Here is a 17,280-nt window from a genome sequence, read left to right on the forward strand (position 1 = left end):
TGGGTCAGGACAGGACAGAATGTTGTGTGTATCGCTCAGAGGGAGGTGGATGTTTATCATGTACTAAGTTAGTCGTTCGGTTGATATCTTGTATTCGCATTATCATTATTATAGGCTTGTGTATATGTTGTAGGGTTCATAGACTATGTATATCATGTTGGTCCGGTCTGAGCTCTTGGTCCTTAGATGAGCTCTCCTCCACTCACGTCAATGCCAAGACTACACGATCACTTGAGTAAGCAGGTTGACGTAAATCCAAGCCAAGAGTAGATTAGATAACACGAGTACGTGCTCGTGTTCGAGTATCATTACTCAGCAATCAGGGCGATGCAAGGTGTATAAGAGGAGAGGGAACATGAGCATGCAGTGTGGGTTGGTCTCCTTCAACTCATTGCTGCATCTTGATTCTTCGCAGACCAATCATGTTGAATCTCACGTACACCACTTACCCAGGATTAGGCGAATGGGCAAGGACAGTAAGGCATTATAGTCAGGCTGTGAGAGTTGGAAATATCATCCATATCTCGGGGCAGGGTAAGTCATGGGTCCATATCACTCATTCCGCTACGACATAAGCCCCGTACAAATAGTGATGAACGGTCGTGGAATGGGAGGGTACAGGCGGATGGGACCCCAATAAATTCGAGAATATCACTTTCGACCCCGACATCTCGAGACAGATCGACAAGGCATTTGAGAATGTCCAACTGGCGTTGGTCAGTGCAGGTGGGAAGGGGTGGAAACAGGTTGGTCCGACTCTACTCTACCACGACCCACACTCCTTTCACCACCTCATGAGTCCCTGATAACCCTATTACCAGGTATACAAGGTAACTTCCTACCACGTCACCTCCTCCAGCGTAATCGACGAAGAAATCACCCAAGCGATGGTCCGTAACCTCAAGAAGTGGATGCCGGACCATGCACCCATCTGGACAGAGATTGGGGTGAGAGGGTTGGGAGCAGAGGGGATGGAGGTGGAGATTGAGGTTGAGGCGTTTGATGGGTAGTGTCTGTGAGGGGAGTATGAGTAGCATGATGAGTGAGATTGGTCATTCGATGAGTAAGATTGAGCAGATATCATGCATTGTGTGAATCATGCTATGCACGAGCGTAACGAGCCATAGGCAATATCGAGCCTACTGTTTTCGACGTCCCTTCTGGTGAACTACTATTCTATCATTCTATCCATTCCCAGTCCCAATCCCATCCCATTCCGATCATAATACACATGAACAAACCCCCATGCCAACCCCTACTTAACCCTCTCCACAACCTTCTTCGTCAACCCTATCAACGCCTCCCTAGCCCCCGACTCGGGCAACCTCTCCACCAACTCCCTCGCAGCCTCCGCAAACGTCTTCGCCAAATCCACCGTCCTCTGCAGACCATCCGACTTGCCCACAATTTCACGAGCAATCTCCACATCTCCCGGTTCGCTGAATTTCCGTAAGATTAATGGTCCCATCTCGGGGTATTTCTCCCATGCGAATAGGGCTGGGGCTGTTGCGAGACCCAGTCGAAGGTCCGCTCCGAGGGAGGGTTTTCCGAGGGAGGGGTCGGGGGGCAGGAAATCTAGGGCGTCGTCGATTAACTATTCACGAGGGGATGGAAGTTAGCATGGGTCTTTGACTTGAGCATCGTTTGATGAGGCGTTGTTTCAAATGCTAGGCGCTGTTCGAGGATATAATGACCAAAGGATACCGTTGGATGATAGCCAACGGAAAGAGGTGTAGCACCTTCCATCCTACTGCAGATCATCAGAAAAGACTGAACCCACCTGAAACGCAATCCCCAAATTCCTTCCATACCCATAAGCAACATCCTTGACCCACTCCCCATCTTTACTCAACCCACTCCCATCGGAATCTCCACATCCACCCAAAATCACCGCAGCTCTAGCAGACTTCGCCATCAGACTTGCCGTCTTCAAATACGTCTTCCTCATATAATCTTCGAATCCTTTAGCAGAAGGTGTCGTCTCAGGTTCGGACGTAGCTTTCAACTGCATCACCTCCCCTTCTACCAGATTGGCAATCACCGTAGCCAACAGCTCTACTACCTCCCTACTGCCCAGTCTGGCCAATGCGACGGATGCTCTGCCCAGTAGGAAATCTCCAGACAGGATAGCCAGCTTGTTCCCGAATGTGGAAGGGGCGGAGGGTTCTCCCCTCCTCAGTGGGGAGGAGTCGATAACGTCGTCGTGCAGGAGAGACGCAACGTGGATCATCTCTGTTATACTGGCCAATCTCCGCTGCGTGGGAAGAATCATCGGCTGACCGTTCTGCTGAAGACTCCCATCAAATTCCGATACATTCAATGGCGGCTGAGGTATGGACTGTTGACCAAATGGAGGTATCTGAAATGGACTTGCAAAGACCTGACTTCCGGTTGCCTCCTGCCCGTTGACCTCGGGATTCCAGTCGTTCAGAACACCTCCCTGCGAAGTGAGCGAATCATCTATACTTCGCCGACTCCCACTTTCCATCTTCATCTTCTCCCATCCGGTTCCTCCTAACCCATTGGTAGCTTGCGCCATGAGGAGCACCAACAGCGGACGAAGGTGTTTACCCTCAGCTTGGAAGTAATACTTCGCGACTGTATCTAAAGCTGTATTTGATGAACCCAGCATTCGAAAGAGGGAGGATTTCAAATTACCTATCTCAGCATTTATCACTGATAGTGGGTCGTCTAACGATGTTGCTGTGGATGTGGAAGCGGAAGAAGAAGATGGAGGAGGAGTGAGGACGGAATGGGCGGATTCTGTTGCTGCTGCCCATGCTGATTGGGATTTTGGGGTGGTCGATGGTGATAGGCGTATACGGGAGGTGGTGAGTGAACGGCTCGGACGGGAGGATCGGGAAGTTTGGGCGAGCGAGCGAGCGCTGCGGGACAGCATGGTGGGGGAGTTGAAGAGGGGACGGTCGGAGGAGAGCGAAGGGACAGAGGTCAGAGGGAAGTAGGAGTGAAGAGTGAAGGATGACCTGTTTGTGCGTTGTTGATGTCACTTGTAGATGTAGGTGATCTGCCTTGAAAAAGTTGGAAAAAGTCAAAAATCGGGTGACGAACCTCGTCCACATCTTCACTCGCAAACCGCCAACTTCCGATAGGATCATAAGGAGCGGAATCAATCTTATCGATCATCCCCTTATTTGATTCAGTGACGTGGCAATCCCAATTCCTACTTCACCCACCCTCCACTCGCATGCCCACTGATCTGCAGATAAAGTACAAGTAAACGTCAGCGATCAAAGACATCTCTCTATCTTCTTTTACTGAATTATCCATCCTGCTATAAACCGGAGAAAGCAAAGACCGTCAAGATGGTGACGAAAGATCAATCTGATTCATCCTCAGGGAAGGTCTCCCCAACGAGAGAGAGCGAAGTACAGAAAGAACAACCAGGGTTCTTTGGAATGTTGATCAAATCGATATTCGAGGTATGTCTCTTCATCCTTCAGCTAGCCTTCTACTTCCGACGGTATAGTAAGCTGATGATGATATAGCCAGGAGCCAACGCAGCAGTCGTAATGGGTATGTCCCCTCTGTACCTGCATCTCTGCATATCCCTGAGAATGTTCAAGCTGACCATAAGATATATCACACAGCCATGAACCTATGTTTCTTCTTCCTCCTTCTTACGTTGTTCGGGCTGGCAGTATTGACGCACTGGAATAAACATGTTTTGATGTTATTGGGAGTGACCGCGTTGCTATGGGGTTCAATGATGTGGTAAGTCCCTCTTTATTGTAGCAACTATCGCAGCGGACTAGACTGCTCAATTCGCAGAAGAGAGGATGCTGATACCCCATTTTGTACAGGTTCGTACTGGAATTGACAAAGGTGCAAAACCGTCCGGATAATATGCCACCGCCCTCTGATCTCGACCTTAATCTGGATCCGAGTAAATCACCGGAGCAGGATGTAATAGTAGAAGAAAAGAAGAAAGACCGATAGTGCAATTCCCTGGTGAATTGCTATGATGCATGTTTATGGATGAAATCATTATACAAAGTGTCTTCAATGGTTTTGGGATTGTGTCTTCGCCATCATTCATTTTTTTTCCTCCATGTGATCACCAACATTCCGGTTCATCATAAACGACCTTATTCGAACTGAATACCTTCCGTTACGCATTCAAAATGATACCGATCCGCCAGCTCGTGATACATCCTCCTCCTTGCTACTATCCCACTATATCTAGCCAACTCCCCCATGGACCCGGCTGATCACCCGTCAATCTAACTTCCACATTCTCACAAGCTGGTCCACCGAAGAAACCAGTACTTCTCCATTGTTTGAGCTGTTGTATGGGGAATGGACCTAGAGGCGCAAACGGAAATATGCAAGATCAGCCAGTGAACGTGGATAAGCCAGTCTGGGAGAAGCCACATGTCATGAGAGCGAAGAGATAAACATAGCTGCATAGAGTCCACTCACCAAACACCTCTCTCTCCACCGGCCTTTGAGCCTCAGGTAGATTCTTGACATACCCCAATGAGAACCTATATTGGAATTGTCTCGTATCTGCCGGTGGTGCAGGTGCTGCCGGTGCATTTGAGGCAGCACCATTGGACCGATCCTCAGCAGGTAGCATGCGTTGTATGCTTTCTCTTGACATTGAGTATACTTCCAGATGACCTATCGTGGTGAGTTGCGAGACGATGTTGGAGAGGTTTGTAAATGGGTTGGAGGTGTGTGTAGGGTCGCTGCGAGGGGTGCAGTAGATTAGCATTACATGTTGCATATCCACATTTTAACCTTCTAGTAACATAGACCTGACACTGTCGAGACGTTGTAAGAGAATATGTTGTATCTGAATTACAGTGAGAGGGAGAAACCCACCTCTGCTCCTGCTCACTCGCCATCATCTTCTTCCTCTCCTTCTGCTTCTCCACCCAACTCATCTTCTTTTTCTTCGCGATATCATCCTTATTATACTCCTTTCCCAACCTCTGCAACCCCTCCAAAACAGTCTCACCCCTTTCCAACAGCCCCACCGCCTCTCTCAACAACTCCCTCTCCTTAACCCGATTCTCACCTGAACTCTCCTTCTCTTCACGTTCCTTCTCCAGCCTCTCCCGTTCTCGGTGTGCTCTACGGGCTTTCTTGATCTCTTCTCTATTCAAATCAGATAACCATGAATCATGCTTATCATTCTCATCCTTGTCATTCTCCATATAAGCTTCTCCGTCCGCTGTGAATCTTCCCTCGGTCATCTCGCTCTTCATGTTGAATGGGGTAATATCAGATCCCATCGGTCCATCTAATCCTGTTTTCTCGGTCTTCCTCCGCTCCTCATCTTCGGAATCACTATCATCCATCTCACCCCTATTCCTAGAAAGTCCATCAAATTCTTGTCCCTCAATTTCATTTAGGTCCATATATTCCTTCTCCTTCCCCTTGCCCTTATCTTTATCGGATGGTTTGGATGCCTCGTCAACATCATCAGCAAACATATCTACATCGTCGTCCTCGTCCTTCTCTGCGCCAGGTCTTCGGGATGGAACCACTCCTTCTTCGTCATTTGATGAATCTGACCCATACCCATCTGTATCCTTTAATGAACGTTTGGCACGCTGTTTGTCCCGCGCTGCGCCTTGTTGTAGGTCATCTTCCAATAGGAGATCATCATCATCTGCTGCTGAGGCTGAACCTGATCCGGCGGGGGAGGGGGCGAAAGAGGTGGAGTTTCGGTCGTCGAATCGGGTTCGTTTGGGCTGGGCGGATGAGCTGCCTGCGGGGCGTTTGACTGGCATTCTGCGGTGCGCGTTCTGCGATTTGCGATGTGCGGTGGAGAGCGAGATGCGATGTGGGCAGAGGGTTGTAGGTAGTTCGCAAGTGTACTTGTACCTGTACGTCGAGGTGATTCAGTGTGCGGAGTGGTGTGATGATTGTAGTCTGAGAGTGTATCAGAAAGAAGGAGTAAAAGGATTGCAAGCTTATTTTGTTTCTCAGCTTATGTCGAGATTGATGTCTCTTTAACAGCACCACGTGGCACATCATTCAGAGGATGAAAAGTGGGTATGAACGTATGGACAAAGGTGCAGCGACAATCTATAGATACAAATATACATTCAATCCACTGCAATCTAATACCTGAGGGGGATCACAATTGTACACCACGGGGATATCGTCGATGCACTGCCATCTGGTCATACAAAATATATCAGCGAAATGACTCATCGTAGATTGATCAAATATGATGCAGTGATCAACTGCTTTATCACATGATTGTGGTGAGGGTGCAGTAGATGTAGATACTCACTTGTAATCCGCAAAATACCATGAACCCTCCATACATTATCGCAGCGACATAACACATCTTAGCTACGTGATCTGGGTTTTCGGGATCTTTCGTCGATCCTGTGAGACCTTCTACATGTTTACCGAAGAAGGATCCTAGGGCTATTACCAACCGACCAACATCAGCTATACCACCCTCGCTCTCCTCGTCGGTTCAGCTGTTATAGTTGGTTGGCGAGAAGACGTACTGAGGAGGATGACGATTCCCAGAATGGAAAAGATGGTACAGCAGCTCGCTACAATCATAATCAAGGTTCGTCAGCTTAATTCGATTCGTTCAGCCCACCTCGGCAGACATTTGTGAGCTCACCTAGGCCTGCGCCTACTACTGGCTTGATATTCAGGGGCATCTTGTTTGGGTAACTGGATGATTGGAAGAGATAAGGGGGATGCACGAAATCGTCTTGATCGTTCAATTCAACATTCATGCATTGCCATCAGAGTGAAGAGGGAGGTATGAGCAGAATGGTGCCCCGCAATGAACCATTATTTTATTGATGATTTAATGTTTTTATCCCAATTACCAAAATCAAAAGTTCAGATTTCTGGTCCACCTTCAGTAGCGTACAGCTGAACACTTAATCAGTCATCCACATTAGTCCGTTGAATTATCTAGCCATAGCCATAAGCAGCAGTCAAGCAGTCAAGATGGCAAAGAAAGGTAGAGGAAGCAAATCCACCAAACTGCTCAACAAGACGGCAAACAGTGCGACCGAGACAAATGCGGCTGCCGGTCCATCAAATCCTCGACACAGTAAGATAAGCGATGAGTTGCGTCAGGCAGTCAAGGACTTGGGAGGGGACGAGGAAGATCTGGATCTTATAGATGGGATAGATGAGAGCGATGCGGAGGATCAATCGTCCAAGGGTGTCAAGGGTGAGAAGAAGCCCACAGATGAGGTGAGTCGAATAGCTTATAAGAGGTTAAGGTGATGAGGGGTTGGTGCTGAGGCCGGATGTGAACGTAGAAATCGCTCAAGAGGGAATTGGGGGATTTCATGAAAGGTTTGGACTTTGGTGGGGTCAGTGTGGCTGAGGTAGTGAGCGAGGAGGAGGAGGAGGAGGAAGAGGACGACGAGGGAAGTGAGGATGAAGACAGCGATGGCGACGAAGAAGAAGAGGATGAGGAAGAAGTGGAGGAAGAAGACGAGGAGGAAGGATCCAGCGAGGAGGATGACGAAGAAAAACCTGTTTTACAACAGACACCAATCCAAAAAGCTGTTGAACCCGCCAAGCCTACTAAATCAACCCTCGACCCAGACTCTTCAAGCGGTATCAACGTCCCCGCCTCATCTTCCTGGACCTCCCTTACTCCTGATTTACCACCGCTCGATGCACCACCAAGACCTCTAACGGGCCACGCACTCAACGAGCTTCGTCAAAAAGCTTTCAACCTCCTCGATAACCTTCCTCCCCTCAACCGAGCCTCCTCATCAGCAGACGCAGCATTCATCTCCCAGATCTTACAGTCCGGTACGCACCAGGACAAGCTGTCTGCCCTGGTTTTATTGGTCAGAGAATCGCCTGTGCATGCTCTGAAGGAGCTGAATAGGCTTAGGTACATGGCTGGATGGAAGGAGGATGGTATAGGTGGTGGGTCCGGGTCGAACAAGGATCAGAGAGTGGCTGTCATGAAGGCTTTGGCGGATTGGTGGGTTAATGGTGGTGGGAAGGAGAAGGGGAAATTGAGGTGAGCTGATTGTTTCCTCATATCCTTGATGAAGGAGATCAAGCTGACAGTTCTGATGTATAATAGATATTTCGCAGATCAACCTCTGCTTGCGCATCCACAACTTACTGATAGGCATTTGTTGATGTATGCTTTTGAGGATTATCTCAAGAGATGGTTCTTCAACTTGCTTCAGGTTTTGGAGGTGAGCTAACATGCGAGATTTTGCCTTCACAGTAAGCTGACTGTGCGTCTTCTCAGGTCCTTTCACATGACACTTTACCATTCGTCCGAACTCAAGCATTACATATCATTTCTCGATTACTCGCCGGTAATGCTGAGCAAGAACAGAACTTGCTCAGATTAGGCGTGAACAAGCTCGTAAGTTAACTTTGATAGCTGACATCGCCACCTGACTATCTAGCTGATATTTGACGGTTTGTTTGTAGGGTGACACCGATCGACCAGTAGCTTCCAAAGCGTCTCACCATATCCTCCAACTCCTCCAAGCTCACCCGGCAATGAAAGCGGTAGTAGCTCGAGAAGTGTCTGCCTTGGTGCTTAAACCTGTAGGAAGTACAGCTGCCGCAGCATCGTCATCAGGATCCCACATCAAGTTCGACGACGACGTCAAAGGCAAGAAACCGGAAGAGAAGAAATCCGATACAGTCAACCATGCAAGGTATTACGGTTTGATCACTCTAAATCAAATCACCTTGACTAGAAAAGATCAAGAAGTCGCTGGTAAACTTGTTGATCTATATTTCGAAGTATTCCGTGAAATTCTCGGAGACGGTAAGAAAGATGATGAGCCTATCGGGACCAATGAAGACGAGGAGGATATCGGTGAGGAGCAGATCGAGAAGATAGCTGGTAAAGTGGGACAATGGCGAGGAAGACGAAAGGGGACGAAACCTAAACCTGGGCAAAAGCGAAAGACCGCTACCGAACAGGAAGAAGAATTGATCGAAAATTCAGAATCTAAGTTGGTTTCTGCCGTTCTGACGGGTATCAACCGTGCTCTACCGTTCGCCAAATTGGACGAAACCATGTTCAAATCGTACATGGACACTTTGTTCGTCATAACCCACAAGGGGACATTCAATACTTCCATTCAAGCGTTAAATCTCATTCATCAAGTATCGAAAACCCAATCAACCTCTGCGTCCACATCCAATGAGATCAAGGGAATATCCGATCGATACTACCGAACATTATACGATTCGTTGTTCGACGAGAGACTGGTGACGAGCTCGAAGCAGGCTATGTACTTGAATTTACTATTCAAATCTATGAAGATGGATGACAGGATTAGTAGAGTTATGGCGTTTGTCAAGAGGTTGTTGCAGATGTTGGGGATGCATCAACCGCCTTTTATCTGTGGAGCGCTGTATCTCTTGGGCGAGGTGAGTGATGTCTTCCCTTGGTTGGACCTATGGCTATGCCTGCTTTCAGTGCTTGCTGAGTGAGAGAAGGCTGACGATTTCTTGTTGTTCGAATCTCATAGTTGTTCTCCACCACGCCTGGCCTTAAGAAGATGTTGATCGAGCCTGAAGATGATGACATCGAGCATTTCGTTGATGCGGATCGAAAGGGTGACAAATCGGAATTAGAAAGCAAGAAGAATTTAATAGATGAGAAAGCATATGATGGTAAGAAGAGAGAGCCATTATATGCCAATGCAGATTCAAGTTGTCTTTGGGATTTAGTGAGTTTCTGTGTCACAGCCTCTACCGGCATTGCAAGTACTGATGCAACGTATCTGGGATAGATTCCCTTCCTGAACCACTTCCACCCCTCCGTCTCGCTCCAAGCCAACCAACTCCTCTTATCTCAGCCACTTACCGGATCCTCCGACATATCCCTCAATTCCCTTGTGTCATTCCTTGATCGATTCGTCTACCGAAACCCCAAGAAGACCTTACAACCCAAAGGAGCCAGTATCATGCAGCCTGCTGCTGTATCCGACAAATCAGGAATGATCATCCAGAACAAAGGTGCTAAGTCAGCCACCGGTGAAGCAGGATTGATGGTTAATTCGGAATCGTTCTGGAGGAAAAAGGTTGATGATGTACCGGTGGAGATGATGTTTTTCCATAAGTATTTCTCAGAGAAGTTGAAGAGGAATGAAGCAAATAAGAAGAAGACGGTTGATGAGGATGAGAGTGAGGATGAGGGTAGTGATGAGATGGATGAGCTGCCCTCTGATATTGCTGATGAGGAGGATTCGGATGCTGAGGTAGAAGCGGGAGAGGGAGAGGGAGAAGAGGAAGAGGCTAGTGATCCGGAAGAAGATGAGATTTGGAAGGTGAGTTATTGCTTCTCGTATGAGGAGTGAGTTTTCTGACCCCCACGCTGATGGTTCGTGCGAAAATAGGCCATGAAAGCCTCTATGCCTGGTGCGGACGATGATATGGGCTTATCAGAGGATGAAGATGAAGATGAAAGTGATGATATGACTGAGTACTCGTCTGAGGAAGGTGAGGGTGAAGGTGACGAGGAGGAAGAGGAAGAGGAAGAGGACGAAGAAGAAGAGGAAGAGGAGGAGGAACCAGTGCAAAGTAAATCCAAGAAAGGCAAGAAGAGAGCTCCCTCACCCGAAGAGGAAGATAGCGATTCATCGTTCCCTGATTTCGGGGATGAAGAGGATGATATCTTATCTGATTCCGATATGGACATGCCCGATATTCGACTGGATACTGCCATTTCGGATGACGAGGAGGAGGGTGACAAAGTTGAGACGGGTAAGAGGAAACGAAGTGAGGAGAGGAAAGCACAGAGGAAGAAGAGGAAGGAGGTGCCGATGTTTGGGAGTTATGAGGATTATCAGGCTCTTATTGAAGCTGGAGGTGAGGAGGAGGATTAGTGCTTTGATTGTTTTGGTGATAGGGATCATGTGCATGTATGTTTCGTATGACAAGCAGGCCCATTGTTCCTTGATCTTCTCGATCTCGAGGTAGATGCCTTGATATCTGAATGAACGAATCTCTTTGCCATATCCTGTGAATGGTGTGTACATCCTATTCGGTTCGGTTCGGTGAACACGGCTGATTAGTGAGCCACACGACCATTATCATGGCAGCGATCCAATCAAAATGACGTAATGCCGCTATCTGCAGATACATGTCAACAAATTTCACCCAACAACGCAAAATCCACTTCATCCCCTTGTGTCTTACTTTGATATACGAATGCGAAGCATTAGCATTAGCCAGCATACACTTACGCACAGCCATCATCATACACCGCATCACCGAATCACCAAGACAGACAAAGAGAGACGCATGCGAATACCCAGGAACTCCAAATTATTCTGCCTTCTGATATCACTCTCGTTTATACCTCCTCTTCTCATCTTTGTGGGATTACTGGCCTACTTAAACGAATCTATGAGAATCTGCTTACCATTCTCAATCGAACGACTCTCATCGACGGCTCATAGGAAATTATCTTGTCAGCCCCCTTCAACTTTCAATACTAGACCGTATAGCACCAAATTGGAAGGAATCATGCTTGAAGCTGAAGGGAACCAAGCAGATGGAGTAGCGGGAGGGCAGGAAGGAAGATTGGCTGGATTCCTACGAAGTCAGAAGGAGACGTTCTTGGATGATCTGCAAAAGGGGAAGGGAAAGGGTTGGACAGTGGTAATGGGGAATGAAGCTGGTGGTGGGTATCTCTTCCTGCTTCATCATCTCAAGTATACCCTTCAGTCCAAGTTCGCCCTTTCGTTGTTTTATCGAAACTCAGCTGATATGATCTATCTATACAGACCTCGACTCAATAGCATCCTCAATCTCATACTCCTACCTCTCCTCCACCCTCTCCGCGAAACGTTCCATCCCTCTCATCCTGACCCCACAGAGACTCATGACCCTCCGACCAGAGAACCTCCTAGCCCTCAAACTCTCCTCCGTGCCATTAGATTCCCTCCTCCACTCTGAACAACTCCCAATCCCCACAAACTCACTCTCATCCCAGGGAGTGAAATTTGGTCTGGTAGATCACAACAAGCTCTTACCTCTTTTCATACCCTCTTCGGAACATACAAATACCACCACCCAATCGCCCGGTAAACTGGACAGTCAAGGAGAGAGCGATGCGGTAGAATCAATAATTGATCATCATGACGACGAGCATTCTCACCCCAATGCGGAGGTTAGGGAGATAACTGTTCCTACTGGAAGTTGCGCTTCCCTAGTTACCAAGCATTTCGAACCTCAGTGGAAATCAAGTATATCTGGACCTGCTGGAGCGAGGGGAGGTCCCGTCCCTCCTGAATTGGCTACATTGCTCTTATCGTCGATTCTGATAGATACCTCCGGACTTAAACCGGGTCGAAAAGCCACACCCGTGGATTTTGCCTCTGCACAATTCTTATATACCTTATCTACCCTCTACACCCCGAGTAACGACACTCCAACAAACGGTAACGGTGATGGGGATGTAGTTGAATTTTCACAAGACGGCTCCAACATCCCTTCAGACCTTACTGCATTGAACGAGGAATTACAAAATACCAAATCCGACGTCTCATCACTTACGACCCCCGAACTGCTATTGAGGGACTACAAAGAATACCTTCTTCCCACTTCTTCGGACTCCTACGCAACCCTCAAAGTGGGACTATCGACCGTCCCGATGGGCCTTAAAACGTGGTTAACCAAAGAACCCAGTGGGTTTGAAAGTTTCTTAGGGGAGGTTGAAGGGTACATGGTCGAGAAGCAGTTAGATATCGAAGGAGTTTTGACTACCTTTAGCAATAGTCAGGGAAAACATCGAAGGGAGTTGGCCCTGGTCGTACGTACTGGCGGAGCCATCAAGAGCGAGGTGCAAGCGAAGAGGGTATTGGACGAGTTGAAAGTGGGATTGGAGGGAAGTGGAGAAGTATTGGATCTGAAGAAATGGGATAAGGACGATAAAGGTGCTAAAGTCAGTCTGTGGGAGAAGTACGCGGATAGGACGGTGGTTTGGAAGCAGGGTAATGGGAAGAGTACGAGGAAACAGGTCGCGCCGTTACTTGTGAGTGTGGTTTTCCCTGTATGACATGTCCATGGGTTTGTGTGAAGGAATCGATCTCGGAGTTGGCTGACTTGATGGTTTGTGCTTGGACTTGCAGAGAGATATAATTGCGAAGTTGGAGTGATGGTTCGTACTTTAAAGACGCGTCGAGTATGTAGGTAGTGCGAAGGGAGGTCTGGTCTAGTCTGGAAGATTCGTGATTTTGTGACCTATAGATAAAACGAGATGAAATGAAATGCAAACGTAATGATAATAGAATATATCGGCTGCGGTGAAAGTCTCTTGACTGCTCTAAACAGTGACATAGTATAAGATCTCATCAACGATTATCCCATCCGACTACTTGTTGAGCCAAATTCGATGCATAATTCACAACAACAGCGCAGTCTAGTAATCTATCTATCTATTTTATCTGACCCAACTAATCAAATCACATCATTTCGTCTAACTCTCACCTCCCACTTCTGGAACGAAGCATGTCCTATCCACCCAATCTGCCCTCTCGTCGTTTACGACGTGCTGATCAGATTCCTGGATCTGCCACTCCTTACGTCAAGTAGACTCTTAAGACGTCTCATTCACATCACACTCCGCTTGATGTCCGCCGGTCCTAACCCAGTCTGCTCTCTGACATTCCCTCGAACAGTACTTGGCCCAGCTGCAATATTTACAGGATATGGTAGGAGGGGCAAGACGGAAGTTCATACACCTATCGCAATCCACCAAGACGAGTCAGCAAGAGTGGCAAGCGACTTATCCCGGCTAGATGGGTTAGGAAATGAGGGGATCATTCCGGAGCGTCAAGATCAACTTACCACCTGCAAACCTCCTTTCCGCCCCATCTATCTTCGATCCCTTTATCTGGTCTATTCCTCTTCCACCATTCTTCTTTCGTTATACGATGGAACAGCTGAGGTTTATTGTACGAGTTGTTCGTTTCGTGCGAGAAGCTCAGGCCGTTTTTCACGCAGAGGTGGATGGAGGCTTCGTTGCCTGTTGTAGGGTCGGACTATGTAATATACATCCGAAATATCACCTTGTCAGCATACCTCAGTGACCTTTGTAGTCGGCAACCAATACACTTTGCCGAAGAACGGTTGATGCCAGACATGATGCTGTTCTCGTCCACTCGATTGGAGATATCACTCACAGCAATACTGTCACACCCTACCTCCTCCATGCCAAATCTCAGCACCTCCTCAAAAGCCTCTGACATGATTCCCTGACCCCATAGTTGAGGATGTATCTCGTAGAACAATTTACCTTCTACCTTGTTCTGATGCATCTGCTCGAACGTGGGTTGGGTGTACACCCTGCCTTTTGTAGGTGAGAAGGAAGATGAGGATGTAGGATAGGTAAGGGATAAGGCTATGTTGCCTATGAAGTATATCTACGTCAGCATCAGATCCATATAGATAATACCATCTGTTGAGGTAATATTGTACCCTCATTGGCAGATTTGATCAACTCACCTAGATACCCCTCGGCGGTAGATATCCTATTACTTATCCTCACCTGTCCCGGATCCTGCACCTTCAGCATCGAAGGGTCCAAAGCGGTTATCGCAAATATATACTCGTCTCGTCCCTTCGAGTTTGGGATGTTCGATACTCTCGGTATACTAAGGAAGGACATTCCCAAACAAAGTCACCTAGCTGTCTTTGGGGTCAAAGCGCCAGGGGAATCGGGCAACGTACCTAGACCGTATATACCTAGTCAGAAATGAATCCTTAATCTCGCTTATCCCAGGCGACCCATACCTATCTCTTCTTTTTATCAGCCCAACCCTCGGAACTAAAAAAAAAGGTGGGGGAAGAAAAACTGACAATTGCGTTTTCTGAACTATCGGTTCCGTCTTGATCCTCCTCACTCCCGTTAGATCACTGACTTCGCATTGTCTAAGCCTCAGCCTCGGGGTTATGAGCTCTAGCCTCTTGCAGGAAGGTGTACGAAAGATGTTCAGAATTGGTTTTGCCTACCAAAACGCACATGTCAGCTTAAACCCCTGACCGATGATATTGGGATGTAGCTCACTCTGTCCTCTAATAATCCCCATGCAGGCAGGTTATGCGTCTTTGCACCCTTTACCAGCTCTTTCTCCCATCTCGCAGTTTCATCCGGCGACTCAGGCGGTGGTGGAGGGATCTCATCAGGTATCTTACCTTGGTTAGGCTTGACTACATTCGCTTTCTACCATTAAGACTTATCTCGTCAGCCGGATAAGATGTCCTCGGTAGGTACAATATCTCAAGCTCACCTTAGCCTTCGGACCCTTCTTCTTCTTTTTCTTCTTCTTACTCTTACTGCCCTCTGCCCCTCCATCCGCAACTTCGTCTGGACTGTCCCCTTCAACATCCGAAGGGATGTTGATCCGACTACCGTCCACCTCCTTCATCATGGCTTGTACTATATCTGGTATTCCATCTGGATAATGTTCATCCGTACTATCAGGATATAGCTTGCTCATCGCCTACTCTCTATATAGCTTACTGCTGACAACGGTGATATGGTGTTTGGCTAATATAGGTTGGACATGACAATGTTAATGTTCTCATTCTCATGTTTTCGTATTCTCCAATTTCTCTCGCTTGAACAAAGGAAGCGGTGCCCCATGCTGAAAGCCGATTTGTCTTTACGTAACTGATAGCATGTTAACACATCCTCCTTTAGTCAGCCATACGAGTAGTGCCACACAGAGTTAACTACCTTTCATAGAAGACATTTCGTCACTAGCTGTGTGTCACAACGAGACTGGTCCAGTCATCAAACAGCTCGTCTCAGACCATCAATTGCATGTGTATGAAACCTCTCCTCTTCTTCATTCGCCATCATCGACACAAACGCTTCACAATTCCGCAAAATGGCTGCCCCTCGACAGTTGATACCGCGGGAGGACGACCAATACGTCGTTCCTCTCACCGCACCCTTACAGGCTGATTCCAGCCAGCACGAACAGTCAGCTGATGACTACTTACAGACAGTGGCAAACTTGCCGGGAATTTGGGACTACTGGAGTACTGCTGCACCTTTTACCAATCCCCTCACACATGGGGGAATGACCGTCCACGCAAGTACCGCAGATCCCTTTGCTACCACGACCTCTTATCGGACTCGGCCTGACCTGTCCAGCCCAGGATATCTCTTTATGTCTGTGTACCCCAGTGTTGTCGGATCCGGAAGGGTCGATGAGACCGATCTCCAAGGGTACATACCGCAACGAGACTTTTCAACAACAGCGGAGAGTGCCGCAATGCCAAGGCAGCAACTTTCTCGTGAGCATGGGATAGACGAAGAGGTCGAAGCGTATCCGGTCGGTATCAATAGTCTAAAACGACGAGCTGCTACAGAAGACACATTCTTTCCTCGCAAAGACCCTAAGTTGTCATTCCCTCAAAATGGATTGACCGAGCTTTCGCCACAGGCCCAGCCCCCTTCCGCACAACCGTACTTCAATCACGACCCTACGATTGATCCAAGTATCACTAACCCTTTCTGGGCACAATTCGATCTAGAAGGACCTTGGTGGAGCACCACTGTGTCAATCCCTTCCGGCATCATGCCTGGCCCGACATCCAGCTATTCTGAATGCCAGATATCTCGCGAACAAAACGTGGACGGCAAACGTGTTGTTCTGGGTGCCTCCTTGAGGTTCTTCCTGAATTCTAAGGCCAAGAATTTAGGTTCAAGCGGGACAAATAACCGATGTCAACTATCTCGCGAGGGGCAGTCTGATACCTTCACTTTCACCAAATACGGCAAACCATATGATGAAATCGCCGCACCCATTCAAAATGGATCCCGTTCAACTGAGGGTTATTACAAGGGCGATTGGTCTTCCAGACTTTCAGTGACTGTTCCAGACTACTCCAACGATACGATCGATGTCCAGTCGATCACATTCCGGGATCTTCGGGCAACATCTACTCCACGAGACACCTCGCGAGCGGCAATGCTACATAATCTATTTTGTGTGAGTAATCCCGTGCGGGCATCGGACGGAACGGGTAGATATGAATTCGAGACGGCTCAGGGCGAGTATGAGGTTCATATTCCCTGTGAGGCGAAAGTGGCTCGCCCCAAACGCGAGTTGGACGCAGTTTTCAGTATCATGTTGAAGACGACACTCGCGGAGTGAGGTCAACTCGCGAAAAGGTACCTTACTGGCATGATGCCTGTATCTCACGTGGTGGGGTGGATTTCTTTATGCTCTGTGTTTTGTGTTATGAATCAGTCCCGTGTGAGGTTCCATAGGGGATATGTAGCCGCAGTCTCCCGGCATTGTTGAT

The 17,280-nt window shown here is 47.9% G+C and overlaps 9 protein-coding genes across 9 annotated transcripts; 5 read left to right on the plus strand and 4 right to left on the minus strand.

Moving 5' to 3' along the window:
* Positions 1 to 422: 422 nt before the first annotated feature.
* Positions 423 to 1,010, plus strand: I302_108899 (uncharacterized protein; the record flags this gene model as incomplete). The annotated part of the gene is made up of 3 exons (XM_019194623.1): positions 423 to 534; positions 622 to 746; positions 822 to 1,010. 3 exons carry the CDS (start codon positions 423 to 425, stop codon positions 1,008 to 1,010), a joined length of 426 nt encoding a protein of 141 aa, XP_019043459.1.
* A 245-nt stretch (positions 1,011 to 1,255) lies between these two features.
* Positions 1,256 to 2,899, minus strand: I302_108900 (uncharacterized protein; the record flags this gene model as incomplete). The annotated part of the gene is made up of 2 exons (XM_019194624.1): positions 1,256 to 1,594; positions 1,781 to 2,899. 2 exons carry the CDS (start codon positions 2,897 to 2,899, stop codon positions 1,256 to 1,258), a joined length of 1,458 nt encoding a protein of 485 aa, XP_019043460.1.
* A 424-nt stretch (positions 2,900 to 3,323) lies between these two features.
* Positions 3,324 to 3,957, plus strand: I302_108901 (uncharacterized protein; the record flags this gene model as incomplete). The annotated part of the gene is made up of 4 exons (XM_019194625.1): positions 3,324 to 3,440; positions 3,507 to 3,534; positions 3,609 to 3,732; positions 3,822 to 3,957. 4 exons carry the CDS (start codon positions 3,324 to 3,326, stop codon positions 3,955 to 3,957), a joined length of 405 nt encoding a protein of 134 aa, XP_019043461.1.
* A 229-nt stretch (positions 3,958 to 4,186) lies between these two features.
* On the minus strand, positions 4,187 to 5,759 carry I302_108902 (uncharacterized protein; the record flags this gene model as incomplete). The annotated part of the gene is made up of 3 exons (XM_019194626.1): positions 4,187 to 4,323; positions 4,441 to 4,709; positions 4,846 to 5,759. 3 exons carry the CDS (start codon positions 5,757 to 5,759, stop codon positions 4,187 to 4,189), a joined length of 1,320 nt encoding a protein of 439 aa, XP_019043462.1.
* Positions 5,760 to 6,109: 350 nt separating this feature from the next.
* Positions 6,110 to 6,656, minus strand: I302_108903 (uncharacterized protein; the record flags this gene model as incomplete). Its single annotated transcript, XM_065870756.1, has 4 exons — positions 6,110 to 6,151; positions 6,269 to 6,408; positions 6,495 to 6,542; positions 6,617 to 6,656. 4 exons carry the CDS (start codon positions 6,654 to 6,656, stop codon positions 6,110 to 6,112), a joined length of 270 nt encoding a protein of 89 aa, XP_065726828.1.
* Positions 6,657 to 6,954: 298 nt separating this feature from the next.
* On the plus strand, positions 6,955 to 10,841 carry I302_108904 (uncharacterized protein; the record flags this gene model as incomplete). The annotated part of the gene is made up of 8 exons (XM_065870757.1): positions 6,955 to 7,206; positions 7,275 to 7,996; positions 8,063 to 8,180; positions 8,237 to 8,356; positions 8,425 to 9,381; positions 9,483 to 9,683; positions 9,747 to 10,283; positions 10,353 to 10,841. The coding sequence occupies 8 exons, from the start codon at positions 6,955 to 6,957 to the stop codon at positions 10,839 to 10,841; spliced, it is 3,396 nt and encodes a 1,131-aa protein (XP_065726829.1).
* Positions 10,842 to 11,259: 418 nt separating this feature from the next.
* I302_108905 (uncharacterized protein) lies at positions 11,260 to 13,018 on the plus strand (the record flags this gene model as incomplete). Its single annotated transcript, XM_019194629.1, has 2 exons — positions 11,260 to 11,641; positions 11,745 to 13,018. 2 exons carry the CDS (start codon positions 11,260 to 11,262, stop codon positions 13,016 to 13,018), a joined length of 1,656 nt encoding a protein of 551 aa, XP_019043465.1.
* A 540-nt stretch (positions 13,019 to 13,558) lies between these two features.
* I302_108906 (uncharacterized protein) lies at positions 13,559 to 15,389 on the minus strand (the record flags this gene model as incomplete). Its single annotated transcript, XM_065870758.1, has 8 exons — positions 13,559 to 13,703; positions 13,810 to 14,003; positions 14,145 to 14,371; positions 14,467 to 14,615; positions 14,692 to 14,760; positions 14,821 to 14,969; positions 15,029 to 15,184; positions 15,252 to 15,389. The coding sequence occupies 8 exons, from the start codon at positions 15,387 to 15,389 to the stop codon at positions 13,559 to 13,561; spliced, it is 1,227 nt and encodes a 408-aa protein (XP_065726830.1).
* A 465-nt stretch (positions 15,390 to 15,854) lies between these two features.
* I302_108907 (uncharacterized protein) lies at positions 15,855 to 17,129 on the plus strand (the record flags this gene model as incomplete). Its single annotated transcript, XM_019194631.1, has 1 exon — positions 15,855 to 17,129. One exon carries the CDS (start codon positions 15,855 to 15,857, stop codon positions 17,127 to 17,129), a length of 1,275 nt encoding a protein of 424 aa, XP_019043467.1.
* Between the last annotated feature and the right edge of the window lie 151 nt (positions 17,130 to 17,280).

Source organism: Kwoniella bestiolae, chromosome 8, assembly GCF_000512585.2.
Source record: "Kwoniella bestiolae CBS 10118 chromosome 8, complete sequence".
NCBI classification, from domain to species: domain Eukaryota; kingdom Fungi; phylum Basidiomycota; class Tremellomycetes; order Tremellales; family Cryptococcaceae; genus Kwoniella; species Kwoniella bestiolae.